Consider the following 13,991-nt stretch of genomic DNA (forward strand, 5'->3'; position numbering starts at 1 on the left):
TTACATGACCTGTTGTCAGTACCTGGCACTGTCAGAGGCCGGCCTAGGTGCCAGGTAGATTAGGGGTGTTTATCCCTTCATCTGCTACCCTGCCCCTCTAATGCTTGGAAAATCCTCTGAAGAAGGACAAGACCCAGAAGCACAAACACAGCCCCAGGAGGCTGGAGGGCCCTCATGTTTCCCAGGGATCCTGTGAAAGGCCCAGTGGACCCTGGGGTTGTCAAGGTCACAGCTGTTCCCCAGGAACACAGCAGTGGGTCCTAGGACTCAGGGCAGGAGGCCGAGACATGCTGAGGATTCTGGAGGAAGGTGAGGAGCACCAAGGGTATGGTTTAGTGCAGGAGAAACTGCCCTGCTTCACAGTGTGCCAGGATAGACCCCCAGCACCACAAAAAGAAACTAGAACTAAGTGTGGTTGACACACAAAATGCATGCGGTGGCCTGAGGGCATGGAGGCAGGCAGCTGATTAGGACGGGTCCCGCAAAATACATACTTCTTTAGCAAATGGGTAAAATTAGTTTAGTGTTTCGTGGTGATAATTTTATTTTTAATTCAAATTTAAAACATTATGAACGACAGTGTCAGTTTTGGAGAAAATGGAGAGGCTTAAAATAATTCCAAATTATGAATTATGATATGTGCTCAATGATAACACCAAAACCATGTTCTCTGGTTGTTTCAGACAGACAAGCAGCAGCACAGAATAACAATATTATTTGCTTCTTTGTTGTAAATGTATCTTCTGTCATTACTTCGAAACTTAAGTAATTCCAGAAACCTCAAAGAGAAAGTATAAAGAAAACATCTTTCTTCAGATTAAATGATCCTAATATAATTTTCACTAGATATTAACAAGTTAAGAAGTATTTAGGGCCAGAGATTTAGCCTAGTGGCACAGCACCTGCCTGGCAAGCATGAGATCCTGTGTTCAATTCCCAGTATAAAAAAAAAAAATAGTTTTTATAGTGAACATATTTCTAAAAGGCTTTCAATAAATCAATTGAAAATTAACTATACTCAAGTGTGGTTATACACCTTCCCAAGTGTACAGCAGCCAAATAAATAGGAAGCTTAAAACAAATTCCAAGTGGAGTCATATCCACCAGATTTGGTTTCTTATTCTGTGAATTTTAGAGTACCTCAGCATTCCATTTGCCACTTCAATTTCAAATAGATTCACAGAAAACACTGAATTAAAAGTACAGCCCAGTGGAGAACTGTAAGGAATTCGCATTTGAGTTCCCAGAAGTGTGGCTCAAATCCTTACCTGGGTGGTTAAGTCTCTGTAACCTGTTAGAATTATCTACAAGATAATTAAGCTTTTAACAGTTTTAAATTAAATCACATGTCTGGCAGGAAGTAATGGCTGAATCAAGGGCCGAGGTTAGAAGGTGACATCCAGGGGCTGGCATGGGCTGTTCCGAGGTCAAACCAGGGTGTGGGAGGGAGAAAAGCTGGCCATGGACACCCAGAAGAGCACAGTCCAGTGAACAGCTCTGACTCGTGTCTGTGAATGGAGGCCGGAGAGGGCCGGGCAGCTCAGATGGACTCCTAGAAGGGGCACAGCTGGGATTTATAGGAATCCCACACCGAATTCTGCCCTGGCAGCACCAGTCTACACTCCCACCAACAGTGGGGCAGAGATCCTTTCCCTGAAGCCTCACCAGCTTTTGTTGTTACTGGATTTCTTGATGACAGCCATTCTGGAGTGAGATGGAATCTCAGCGCTGTTTGAATTTGTGTTTCTCTAATGCCCACATATATTGAAATGTTTGATGTGTACTGATTGACTGTTCATACATGTGAAGATAGCATGGTCACGGACCCATGAGCAAAAATGTTCATAGCAGCACAATTCATAGTAGCTGAATCTTAGAAGCACTCTATAAGTCCATGAACAGATGATGAATAAAGAAAATGTGGTGTTTACACACAGTGGAGCACTACTCTTTCTTTCAAAATGATAAATTTGCGTCATTGGCAAGAAAATGGATGCACTTTGAGACTATCATGTGAGTGAAATGAATTAGATACACAAGCTTACGTATCTCATATCGCTCATAAGAGAAACACAAGTGTAAAACAATTAAAGAGCAAAATGCAAGGCAGATAGAAGGAAACATGCAGATGCATCTTTTGCAAAAGGGAGGGGAACAAAGACATGGGGGAAGAAGGAGGGAGGTCAGGGGACCAGACGGAGAAGGAATCAGAGTGTGTTATGGGCGTGGGCAACAGTCAGTGTTAATCGCTGTACGCTGCCAATGTGGACTGATGAGATAAAAAATTTAAAACAGGACTTCAGGAGGCCGGGATGGTTAGCAAGTCCCCTTTAGAGCATCTCCAGGGCTCTTCCTCACACACGTGCAGACATGGTTACCTGCTTATGGCAAGGAAAATAGAAAACCTGCTGGTTTGGGGCAGCAGGAACCAGAAATAAACCTGAAAAGCAGCAAACACTCACTGTAACCCTGAGAAGACAGCATGGTGCTGAGGGAAAGGCTGGAGCCCGACAACATGGAAAACACACCCTGCCTGTAGGTCACAGCCCTGACTTCTCCTGAACATGGCTTGGAAGGTGAGGTGCAGGGCTAGATAAAGCCCAACTCATGTCCGAGAGGTGGGAAGCTGGGAAGGATGGTCAGAGAATCATGAGGCTGCTGGGACCAAGTTCCAGACTGCCAGCCAGGTTGTGCAGGCTGGTAGAATGGTCAGGAAGCCAGCAGGGGTTTTAACAGAGGTTAAGTGGGTGCAAGCAAGCAAAAGATGTGTGTTCAGAGGAACAGGAAAGGGACATGTGGTGGATGAGCTACTGGTCACTCTGTCACTCCTAGCTGAGGGCATTAGTGGGGTGCTGAGTATGGAGGGCCCCGCTGGGAGCTGCTGCCAGCAGCACAGAAAGCAGAGCTGGAGGGGAAGATGCTACCACTGTTGGTCCTCCTGCAGGAGCCTGTCACACTGGTTTTCCTGATATGAACTCTGCTGTTCTCATTGTCATCCTCGCTGTGGCTGAGGATGACTGCAGTTCTTTTTGGGGAGCTCTGATCCTTAACTTGAGGTTCACCTCCTGGCTCCAGTGCAGATCCCTCAGCCTGCTGGCACAAATCCTTCATCCAAATGGTTCAAACTTTCGAGCTTCCACCACTGAATTTTGGGCCTGCCCAGTGAAGATCTTTAATGCAGATTTGCATGAAATATTGTCATGGGTCCTGGGCCTCCAGCTGGATTCATGAAGAACATTGCTATGGGATCTAGGATTCTTTGGGACCCTGCATGGACAGATCTCTTTTTGCAGAGTGCAGGGGGCAGGGGGTATACCGGGAATACACTCTGGACGTTGCCAGCAGGTGCTTATGCCACTAAGATCTCTGTACTCTTCTGCATTTGATGTTTTGGGTGAATATTATAAAATAGCCCTATAAATTACATATCCTGTATTAAATCTACTTCTTGCAAATCCTGACTACAACAGGCCAGGAGCTTAAGGTCTTTATCATAAAGCATGCAGAGGTAGGAGATCTGACTGGTAATTTCAATGTTTAAAGAGGAGCCAGGAGAGGTCACCAGACTGAAAGAATAAAGCAACTATGAAACTGTGGGTCACTATATAAGAATTATTGTTGTGGAGACAGGTGACGATCTGAGGAAAGTTATTAAGTCAAGTGGTGTCATGAATCTTAAGATAAAAAGAGATTTGGCCCTTGAAGAGAGATGGAAGTGGGAAATGTGGAGAGGAAGGGCCCAAATACAGTGGAACATACTATGTATGTTTGCCTGAACTGCAAGTTAAATACAGATTTGCCTCTCTTCTCCTGCAAAAATAAATCTTCCCATCATATCTTCACATTGCCTGGGGAATGATGATCTGAGAGACGAAAGGGAGACAGAGACAGAGAGAGTCCAGAAACTAACCTAGTTAGAAAAGGGAGCATGGTGTCGAGGGGGGAGAAGGTGACTAGCTTACCTTACCTCGTACGAATCACCTCCCTCACCCCTGGGTATTTGCTGATTCTTGTCTTGAGTAATCTCAAGCAGAAATCCGTGGCTCCATGATGGTGGTTTGGGACAGGAAGGCACTTCCTCAGTGTGGCCCCCACTTGGGGCCACCCACTTGGGGCCACACTGAGTGGTAAGCACCAGGCTCAGGGGCCAGATGCCAAGGGGAAGGTAAGGGGCAGTCGCCTGCACGGTGGCACCTGCTTAGCACTAGTCCTTCCCATGTGTGCTCAGTCCCAGTTTCTCTGGGATTAGAAGCAAAGAGAAGCAAAATAAAACAGCAATGACAAACAGGCTAAAGTGTCCTGACAGTGGTGCAGAAAGCTGGGCGGAGCCCTGGGATTTTCCCAATGCCGGGGAGACCGGGGTTGAGTGGGGGGCCTCTCTTTTCAAGGAGGAGTCTCGCTGACAGAAACTACAACCTCTGGGGCACAGTTGAAGAAGAATCCTGGGGAAGACGTGGTCCTGAGTCTCCAGACACTTAGCGACAGTGGGTGCTCAGTGGCAACAGGATCCTGCTCTTCCCTGCAAGAAGACACAAAGGTCAAGTACAGATCTAGCAGTCAATCAAAAACCCTGGGGAGTGCCCAGGCATGGCACCTAAGAGCCCCAAGCCAAAGGATCCTGGTGGGAAAATGAGCAGGACACGGTCCCTAGTGACACGAGAGGCAATCATTCCATCTACTGTGACACATGTTTAAAGAAAGATAAAGAGATCATCAATTTTGACCTAAAATTTGAATCTATAACAAAGACAAATAGAAATTTAATAATTGAAAATAAATATCTGAAATATACTCAATTTATATGATGTAAACTGGAAGATAAATTAGAAGAAAAATACTTAAGCTGAGACACAAAGAAAGAGGAAAAGAGACAGGGTACAGAAAATCTGTGTTCTCCTTCCTGTTCTGGGGGAAATAGTGAAAGAAGTAGAAGATAAGAAATATTCAAAAGGATTGCCAACAAGAATTTCCAAAACTGACAGCAGACATCAAAACAGAGATTTAAGTAATTCTGAAAAGTACTCAATTCAATTCAAGGAAAACCTCAACCAGCACATTGTAATAAATCTGCTAAAAGAAGGCAAGAAAAGATCTTAAAAACAGCATAGAGCTGGGATTTAGCTCAGTGGTACAGCCCCTGCCTGGCAAGTATGAGGTCCTGAGTTTGATGGAAAAAAGTAAATAAATAAATAAATAAATGAGCACTAACAAGAATTCTGTCTTTGAAAGACCGAATCTAAGGTTGACAGAAAAATGAAATAAATACAGCAGTGCCATCTTTGAAGGGTCCAGAGGAGGAAACAAAGTAATAGATAAAGGAACAATTAGGAAATAATCAATTAAGCAACAAAGAAAGAACAAATGTTACCATCAGTTGTATCGTAAATAAAAGTTAAAACTGATTGGATGAAATAAAGTAAAGCAAATCTATTACCCTTGTGGGGAGGGGAATACGATGGGAATGCACAAAACTACAGCCAAAGGTAACCCTTCAGGACCAACCAGAAGGGAAGAGACTGTGTGCTTCTCATTGTCAGAAGCAAAGTGGTTAAGAATTCAAGATGCTTTGCTTAGGAGGAAAAGGAATAATGGCAATCAAACACAGAGACACAACACTAAATTTGTAAGCTTTAGTAATAATACACCTTCAAAATGTGCACCAAAAAAATCAATGTAACTATGATGTCAAACAGACACAGAATCACAAGTGAATGTTTTTACACCTACCATGACGGTGTTGCGTCCATCAGGCAGGCCGGCACAGATGTCAAGGTCTGAATGAATCTGATGTCTAGAGAGCCCTCCTGCCATTGCTAACAGACAGAATCTGTTATAAGGGCATGTGGAATTTATGCCACCATCCACTATATTTAAAGCAACAATGATCATTTCACTAAAATAAAAATTATACATAGAACTCTCTTTGACTAAAGCCTATATAACCAGAAATAACTTTAAAAACTAGAAAATATCTAAATGTTTTGAAATTAAGAAATAATATTTGAAATTAGAAAATATTTAGAACTGAAAACAATTAAAACAGTATTGTTTAAAGATTGTCTTAGATGAAAACCTATGGGTCCATCATATACATTAGAAAAATCGAGAAATATAAACAGGATGGAAGCTACATGTCATGAATTTAAATAAATAACAGACATCTATGCACTATCACACTAAAAAGAGAGAAAGAGTTAAAATGTTAATCTATAAAATGAACACTGAAAATTTCACTAAGATAAAATTTGATTATTTGACAACTAATAAAATTTGTATACCAACTTAAAAAGTAAATCATATTTCTAAGCTTACAGAACAAAAAAAGTTGTAATTGCTATACAGCAAGTAATTCATATATTTTTCTATACTCTTGAGTTATACATTCTGAAAATTACAAAATGGTAAGGAAATCAAGATCTAAAAGAATGGGGAGTGGTGATGATGTTTTCCACAAATGATTCTAGAACAAGCAACATTCACAGGCTAAACAGTGGGCAGGTGATGTAAACTGCAGTCTGCACAAAGATTAATTCGGTGTGAGCCAAGGACAAATTTGCAGCATAAACTTACCAATACCATGAAACAAAGACACAGAAAAAATATGGAGATAAAAAAATGTGGAGATCGTCCTTAACCTCAAAGGAAAAGTTCATGCAAGATAAAATTGATGAATTGAGATTTATTAAAATTATAAAATTTGTTCTATGAGGGAATATAGTAAGTTTAAGACACAAGCTACACACCCTGAGAAAATTGTGCATCTGACATAACAGACAAAGGGTTGGCATCGCCACCGCATTATAGGAAGGAGCTCTCTCATATGGGAAGAGAGAGAGGAGAGAGAAAGGGAGGGAGGCCGGAGGTAAGGTATCACATCTAGAAAGCGGCCATAGCACAGGAGCAGACCTTCCATTTTAGGTGCACAGATGACAAATAAGTTTCTGACAAGATATTCAACAAAAGCAGTGATCAGCTGAATGCGAACTAAAACCTCAGTGAGGCGTCACTGTACCTGTGTTAAAACAGCCAAGCAAAGGACAATACAAAGACTGGGAAAACCAGTCTGGGAAGGCAGCTGGCAGTGTTTTTAAAGTGTACGCACGATCACATGACCCAATAATCACATTTCTGAGTATTTGTGTCAGAGGAAGAAAGACTTATGTTCTAGGAAAACCTGCACATAAATATTCAAAGCAGCTGTATGCATCATGTGCCGGAAGTAAGTTGGCCCTAGCATCCCAGAGCAGGTGGACAATTGCACCAGCCACAGGATGCCTGTGCCACAAGCCTGCCCCAGAAACACAAAGGACAGCTGTGAGTACAGAGCGGTGCACTCACCCTGAGTGAATGGAGTCCATAGAAGATGACATGCTCTGCCATTCCATTTTCGTATTGTTTTGAATGAAGAATGTGGAGGTGGATACAGAGTAGCCTTGGCAGAGATGCAGAGGAACAGTGTGACATCAGAACTCTTGGCAGTGATAGGACTGTACTGCCCCAGCATGTGGCGGAGCCACCAGCCTGCACCCACGAAGGGCTTGTGCAGAGCTACACACACACACACACACACATACACACACACATGACGGGAATCTTCCGTAAGAGACAGTGTGTCTGTGCTATCTGCCTGGCCCTCCCAGTCCAGGCATCAACATCGCAGGAAAATTGACGTGAACACTTCATATTACTTTGTCTCCTTTACAAGTTTCTACCATTTCCTGAATGAAAACGTCAAAGCTACAAAAATACCTGTCACCCTTTTCCTGTAAATTCTTAAAAATTCATGGAAGTGAAGCATGATACAGCACCAAAGTGGCACAAGGTGGATTCACCCATGTGATGTGGAACAGCGTGTCACGCACAGCGCAGTTTAACCTGCAGCCCGCTTTCCACAAGCTGACTCGGCCCAGCGGCGCCATGGGAAGGTGGCAGGGAGAGTGCTGTGATCCTCGCTGGTACGGATCTGCTGTCCTCTGAGGGACACAGGGACGCACCGCCCGAGAGCTGTGGGCTGCTACACTGGGAAAAACGTATGCACAAAGTCTGTCCAACAAACAAAGGAAGGAATGTAAAGGGCCGTCCTGTCAGCACACACACACTTAGAGAAGCGGACACAGGCGCAGGCCCCTAGCCCGGCTGGGGCATGGCCCTTTGGGAGCTCTGGGGGTGGTGCCTCCCCCACTTTGTTTCCTTGAGGAGTCAGGTGTGCCCCGCGCCCATGGGGGTGCGGCCCTGACCACAGGGGTGTGAGGGTGGGCAGGTCACGCGCCCCTCTTCCCAGCTAACTTTGCTGAAAGCCGGGCTGCCCATCGGCTCAAGGACAGTTACTTTGGTTGAACTGATTTCCTTCTTGCACTTTTGCATTTCAACATCCCTTTCTGTCAGCGCGCTGAGTCGTCAGTGGATGTAGTGTTTTTTTCATGGCTGTCAGCAGTTGCTCTGTGACTGCTGGGCTCATGTTCCGTGCCCCATTGGTCTTCCATTTGGTTGGAGCTAGACATTAATATGCAGAGTGGAGTGTCAGATCTGTTCCAGCCACGCACACTGTGCTTTTCAATATCCTCTTGATGTGTGATGGCCTGGAATGCATTTTCCCGAAGATTCTGTGATAAAGGAACATGGTAAGTCTGGGGTAGACAAACCAACCATTTTGTGAAGGAATATACGTTTCTCACCTGGACTTGCTTTCGCATTGATCTCCTGATGCTAGGAAACTATAGCACAACAGAGGCCATCTCACAGTGGTGGCTGTCATTCTTCTTTCCAGGACTGTCCCCATTTTATCAGCATCAGTCCAGCACCAGGAGAAGCCCTTCAATTCCAGGCAAATAAGATGGTCAGTCACAGGAAGACGATCTTTAAAATAAAACAGAATGTCACAGTGATGTAATAATGACTAAGGTTTCTGCTGTCTGAGCACAGTGCTGATGTGAACTCCAGGGGCACAGTCTTGGAAGAGGGTCCTCTTTCAACCAACTAGACCATCCTTCAGAGTGGGGGTCCTCCCAAATGGGCATCCATTGCTTTTGAATGTTTATTCAATGCTGAATGTTTATTCTCATGCAGGCTCACAGGCTCCAGCGTCCCTGACCTCATCGTGAGCATGAGCAACCAGATGTGGCTGCACCTGCAGTCTGATGACAGCATCGGCTCACCTGGCTTTAAGGCTGTTTACCAAGGTAAGATGAAGCCTGCTGGGTACTGAAAACCGAGGCTCCGACCCAGGCAAGGGTTCTGACAGATGTGTTAAAAAGAGAAGCTTCAGGAATATGTTTATATAGATACAAATTATCTCGACTTCCTGGAGGTCCTAAATACTTTAATCCTTTTCACAGGCTGGTCTGTGACTGAGGAAAGGTGACAACCTGTCGTATGTGTCACTGCTTAGGTAAAATGGAAAAGGAGGCCAAGGGAGACACATGAGCTCTTGCCTGTAGCACATGCCTGGCCTTTTGAGATCATATCAGTGGGCATGTTTCTAATTTTATGGACTAATTCGACATGAAAAGAAAACTAGAAAAAACTATGAAATCACTTGTATTTCCAATTTCATGTGAGCCAGTCCATATATCTGGAATGAACAATCTGTACTTTACATTATTTTTAAACTATTTGAAAACTTGGAAAGTTGTCAAAAAAAATGAGAGCAATGCCAGTAATTACTGACCACCAGATGCAAGGGGAGTCTGCTTTTCTACAGAAGAGATATAATTGATCATTCCTGTGGTTATTAACTACTTTTGATTCCATGTGAATATCAATTCTAACGTTTGTGATCACATTTATGCTCACTTTCTTTGGATTCTCTTTGAAGCACGTCATTACTGGAGTTGCCATTCTTATTGGGTTTTATAGGCTTTTGATGTGATGGAAATTTCAGTAAAGAAGGGAGAGATGATACTGTTAACTGGAGGTTTTGAATTTCATTTTACTCAGTTTTACTTTGAGAATTTGTGTGTGCAGAAGGCTTCTATGTTGTGCATGCTGAAAGAGTATTTTCAGTTGACAAAAAAGCCAGCAAGAAGTGACTGTATAAGAGATCAGTGAGGCAGAAAATAAAAACAATCCACCAACTCCAAAGCCGAAGCCCTGGGGGTGGACACGCAGTGGGTGATGGTGTCTGCACTCTGGCCATGGTCACAGCCCGATGTGAGCACACTTAGAGATCTCTGCGGTAAGACGGCTTCCCTTGCTGGAAGAACACTGGAACTTAATGATTCTTTTTTTATACATACATAAAAATGTTATAGCAAAATAGTCCTATTCACATCCTACTAAGAGGTTAGGACTAGGCGGCAATAGGATTGCTGGATTCTTCCCAATATTTGGGCTTCCACACAACTGTGCTGTTTTTCAAGGATACATGGAGTATATTCCACATGACCTGGTTTTCTGCTGCCTTTGGTGGAATCTAAAGGTACCAGTGAAAAGCCAAGCCCTTCCCAGAAGGATGCTTTATAATTTGTGTGAAGACCACATCCTAAAGCATGCATTTGGGGAGCAGAAACCAGCATGGTCTCCAAACTGGGGGTCCTACTGGTTAAGGATTATAAACTTTCTCAGTTACAATGAAATACTGTGTGCATCAGGTTTGGCCTGAGGAGCAGCCCCTGTTAATTACCAGCATGTGGGACTGTACTCGTAGTCTGTTAACTGTGGCAGTGTCTTAGCGGCCACAACTCCAGAGGTCCCTGAGACATGGCTGAGTCAGCACTGTGCATTCCCTTTTGACAAAACCATCTGATTGGGGCTGGGGATTTAGCTCAGCAGCATAAGCACCTGCCTTGCAAGCAGGCAGTCGTGAGTTCGATCCCGGTACCGATAAAAAGGAAAAAGACAAAAAAAAAAAAAAAAAAAAAAAAAAAAAAAACCATCTGATCATCAACAAGGGAGCTACTGTGTCTTTGACCTTGAAAACACTGAAAGAACTTTTCCAAAGAAGACATTCTAGAAGTTGGTATTTCCGGAGTACCGAATTAACTAGCATTGGAGAGAAGGTACAAACGATCACATGAGAAGAGCTGCCTGTGAATTATATTTTCATAAAACACATGCAACCGGTATTTACAAACAGCCTCATTTCCTAGCTTAGGTGTCCAGTGGTGCTGACTAACCATGTTAGGGACGCGTGCTCAGCTAGACCCCCGGGAAGCCCTGCCACAGCTCCTCTGCATAACTCTGTGCTTGCGGCACTAAGGAGGCCTGTGCTTGTCCAGGCCATCACAAGTCCCTGACATCAGTGGCCTGCAGCCAGGGCTTATTCTGTTTTCTGATGTGGCTGACTCTGATGGTCTCTGTTGTCATAGAAATAGCACCAAGTGAGGCTCACCCGCAGTTAGATTTGGTGTCAGCTGCCGCAGATCCTTAAGTCCTGGCAGGGGGTAATGGAAGGAAGTGCTGCCTTTGAGTGCTGCTGTGGCAACAACAGGCCTATTTCAGCTCACACTCAGTTATTTTGATAAAACTGAGCTCATCATGGCTGTTTAATACCACAGAGGCAGAATTGCCCATGCAGCAGCACACAGATGAAAGGCGTCAGTGACATTAGCACAGGCATCGTGATCTGGGGCCCAGGGCTCTGCCCAGCCCATGTGAGGGATGGAGGTGACACTCTCCACACACCACCTCCAGAGGAAAGCCCAGCCTCCCTCAGAAGAGCGCCCCCTCCTGGCAGGGAGCCTCCCTTCCACACCAGCTCTTCTGTACCTGTTTGAATTCACTGCCTGCTGTGGACTCTGGCCCCCCCCCCCCCCCGCTCCCTGGTGGCGCCAATTCCACTCACGACACAGGTGCAGGTGGACTGCAGTGCGGTGAGCAGCTGCAGAGCAGATGAGAGCAGCCAGCCCAGGAGGAGGTGAGTTCAGGCCCCCAAGCTAAAGACCAACAAGAGTAGCAGATGCTCTCACCAGAACAAAATGTCAGCAAAGCACAGCACCTCTGCGGAGTACACCACCCCCGATGCGGCAGGGGGCGCTGTGCAGGGTACATGCCATCCATGCATCACAGTCTTGGGAAGACGCTGCATGTCAGGGACACCTTTGCTGCATGGCTCGGGCTTTCTTTCTGAGCTGCACTTTGTTCATGAATCGGAAAGTCTCCCCTTTTATAATGTGGGGTAAACCACATTTAATAATGAGATAGCCATCATGAAGCATTAAATCACTCACAGTTCTGAGCCGGGGATGCACAATGAGCTCTAAAGGGAGGAACCTGGGTTAGCAGATTCAGGGTTAGCACCCCAGCTCGTGTTGCTTTCTACCCTATCTGCTTAACACTTACCCTCAAAGGTTAAGTCTTAGCCTCAGAGAAAATTAAGATGAGAAGGGTGGGAGTGACAGGCAAGTTAGTGGATGGCACCCCACTCTGTGAAACCTGGAGCCCCAATTCCCCGCTGCACCCAGCATGGGGCCAGGTTGAAAGCCCAGCGTGTGATGCCTTCTCCTGGCCAAAGAGCTGCTGAAATGCTTGAAGGCAGAAATGCGCACCCAGATTGTACCTGGGCAGAGGAAGTGATGCCCTGCTGCCATCTGTCCCTTTGCAGGATGAGGCTTGCATGGGCTGAGGCCTGCCGTCCCCAGCGCATGGGATGAGCACTTGTCCTTAACAGTTTTACCTTTATTCTTCAATTGCATTCATACCCATCCTCTTTTTGTCTCATATACTTGTTTAAATTCCTTGATACCCCTACACTCTCCTGAGTTGCGTGGATTTGCAGTAGATGCCTTTTCCCTGGGGTTATTGATGGAACTGCTCTTTTCCCCTAAATGCAGCCCATGTCTTAGATTCCATTCTGCTTGCACCACTGTGCCGGTCAGGTCCTGTGGTTGCAGGTGGATCTTTGTGACTCCTTTCAAGTGTGCTTAGACATCTGTTTTCCTAAACTCGGAGCAAGCAGAGCTCCATCTCTCCCTGCTTTTCCAAAAGCCAAAAGAAGGCTTCCGTGACCTGTGGCCTGAGGCTGAGAAAGAGAAAAACTCATTGAGTGGAGAACAGGCCAGGGGAGCAGGGTCGGGGCGCAAAATGGGGTGCAGGAGATGCCGCGCTCTCCTGGCATCTTGTGGCTGAGCAGCCTGGGCCTGCACACTGGTCCTCAGGGGGCTTCCACTTAGAAGCAGAGCACAGAGCACCCTATAGCGACTTGTACTCCAGTTCTGGAAGAGATGGCTCCACCTACCTAGGAGGAGTTCCAAGCTCCAGAAAGCTGGCGCTAGGACTGATGCACAGCAGGACCAAGGCTTGGTGCCACCTGAGGTAGCAAGAGCCCTGCACTGGAAGCATCCGACGCCCTGGGGGAAACAGGAGCGCAGCTTGGACTCTCGTAGAAAGAAATGTGTGGTGCTGACACAGGAGGCCGCACACCCCAGAGCACCCCGAGCACCCTGGAGCACCCAGAGCTTTCCCAACCTCTGGTTAGCAAAAGGAGGACCCTGGGCACAGGCTGGCAGGAAGCTGTTCTGCTATATGGAGAGGCCTGGGGATCCTGAGACTGGCGCCTAGGGGAAGGCAACACCCAGCTACCAGGTTTTCCTGGAATCTCTGCTCTGCTTTCTTGTCTCGGCTTCCCTCAGGCATGAGGCAGACCTGCCATGACTGGTGGAAGCTCTGGCTCCCCTAAGAGCCCACTGCTCCTGTCACACTCACACTCAGAAGCGCAGCACGCAGGGCCCTTGGCACGTTCCACCTCCCCAGGGATGCTGAGCCTTCAGGGTCCCAGGAACAGCACAGAGCAGCTTCCAAAGAGAAGGGGAGAGCGGGCACCAGCATGTCCCACATGGGAGCCAGGGTCCCGCAGGTCGCATGCTCCCCCAGCAGCCCTGCCTCCCTGTCCCCACAGTGCTGCTCCCAGGCTGCAGGGCTGAGCATGCTGACCTCAGGGGACATCTACACCTTCCCCTGACAGGACTTGCCGGAGACACCGTGGGTGCCCTGTCCTCCAAAACCACCCCACGCCTTCCTCTTTTTATTTCTCTTTTGTTCATCTTATTTTCTGT

At 46.0% G+C, this 13,991-nt stretch overlaps 1 protein-coding gene across 2 annotated transcripts in view; it reads left to right on the forward strand.

Annotated features, from left to right (window-relative positions):
* Positions 1 to 13,991, forward strand: part of Csmd1 (CUB and Sushi multiple domains 1) — a 1,477,900-nt gene that overhangs the window by 1,173,159 nt on the left and 290,750 nt on the right. For both annotated transcript variants that reach the window (XM_063234987.1, XM_063234988.1), the window contains exon 12: positions 9,067 to 9,179. In XM_063234987.1, the coding sequence (XP_063091057.1) occupies positions 9,067 to 9,179 (113 nt within the window). The remainder of the gene's footprint in view (positions 1 to 9,066; positions 9,180 to 13,991) is intronic.

The sequence above is a fragment of the Cavia porcellus genome, unplaced genomic scaffold, assembly GCF_034190915.1.
Source record: "Cavia porcellus strain 051 isolate PalLab524CR breed Dunkin Hartley unplaced genomic scaffold, mCavPor4.1 scaffold_24, whole genome shotgun sequence".
NCBI classification, from domain to species: Eukaryota; Metazoa; Chordata; class Mammalia; order Rodentia; family Caviidae; genus Cavia; species Cavia porcellus.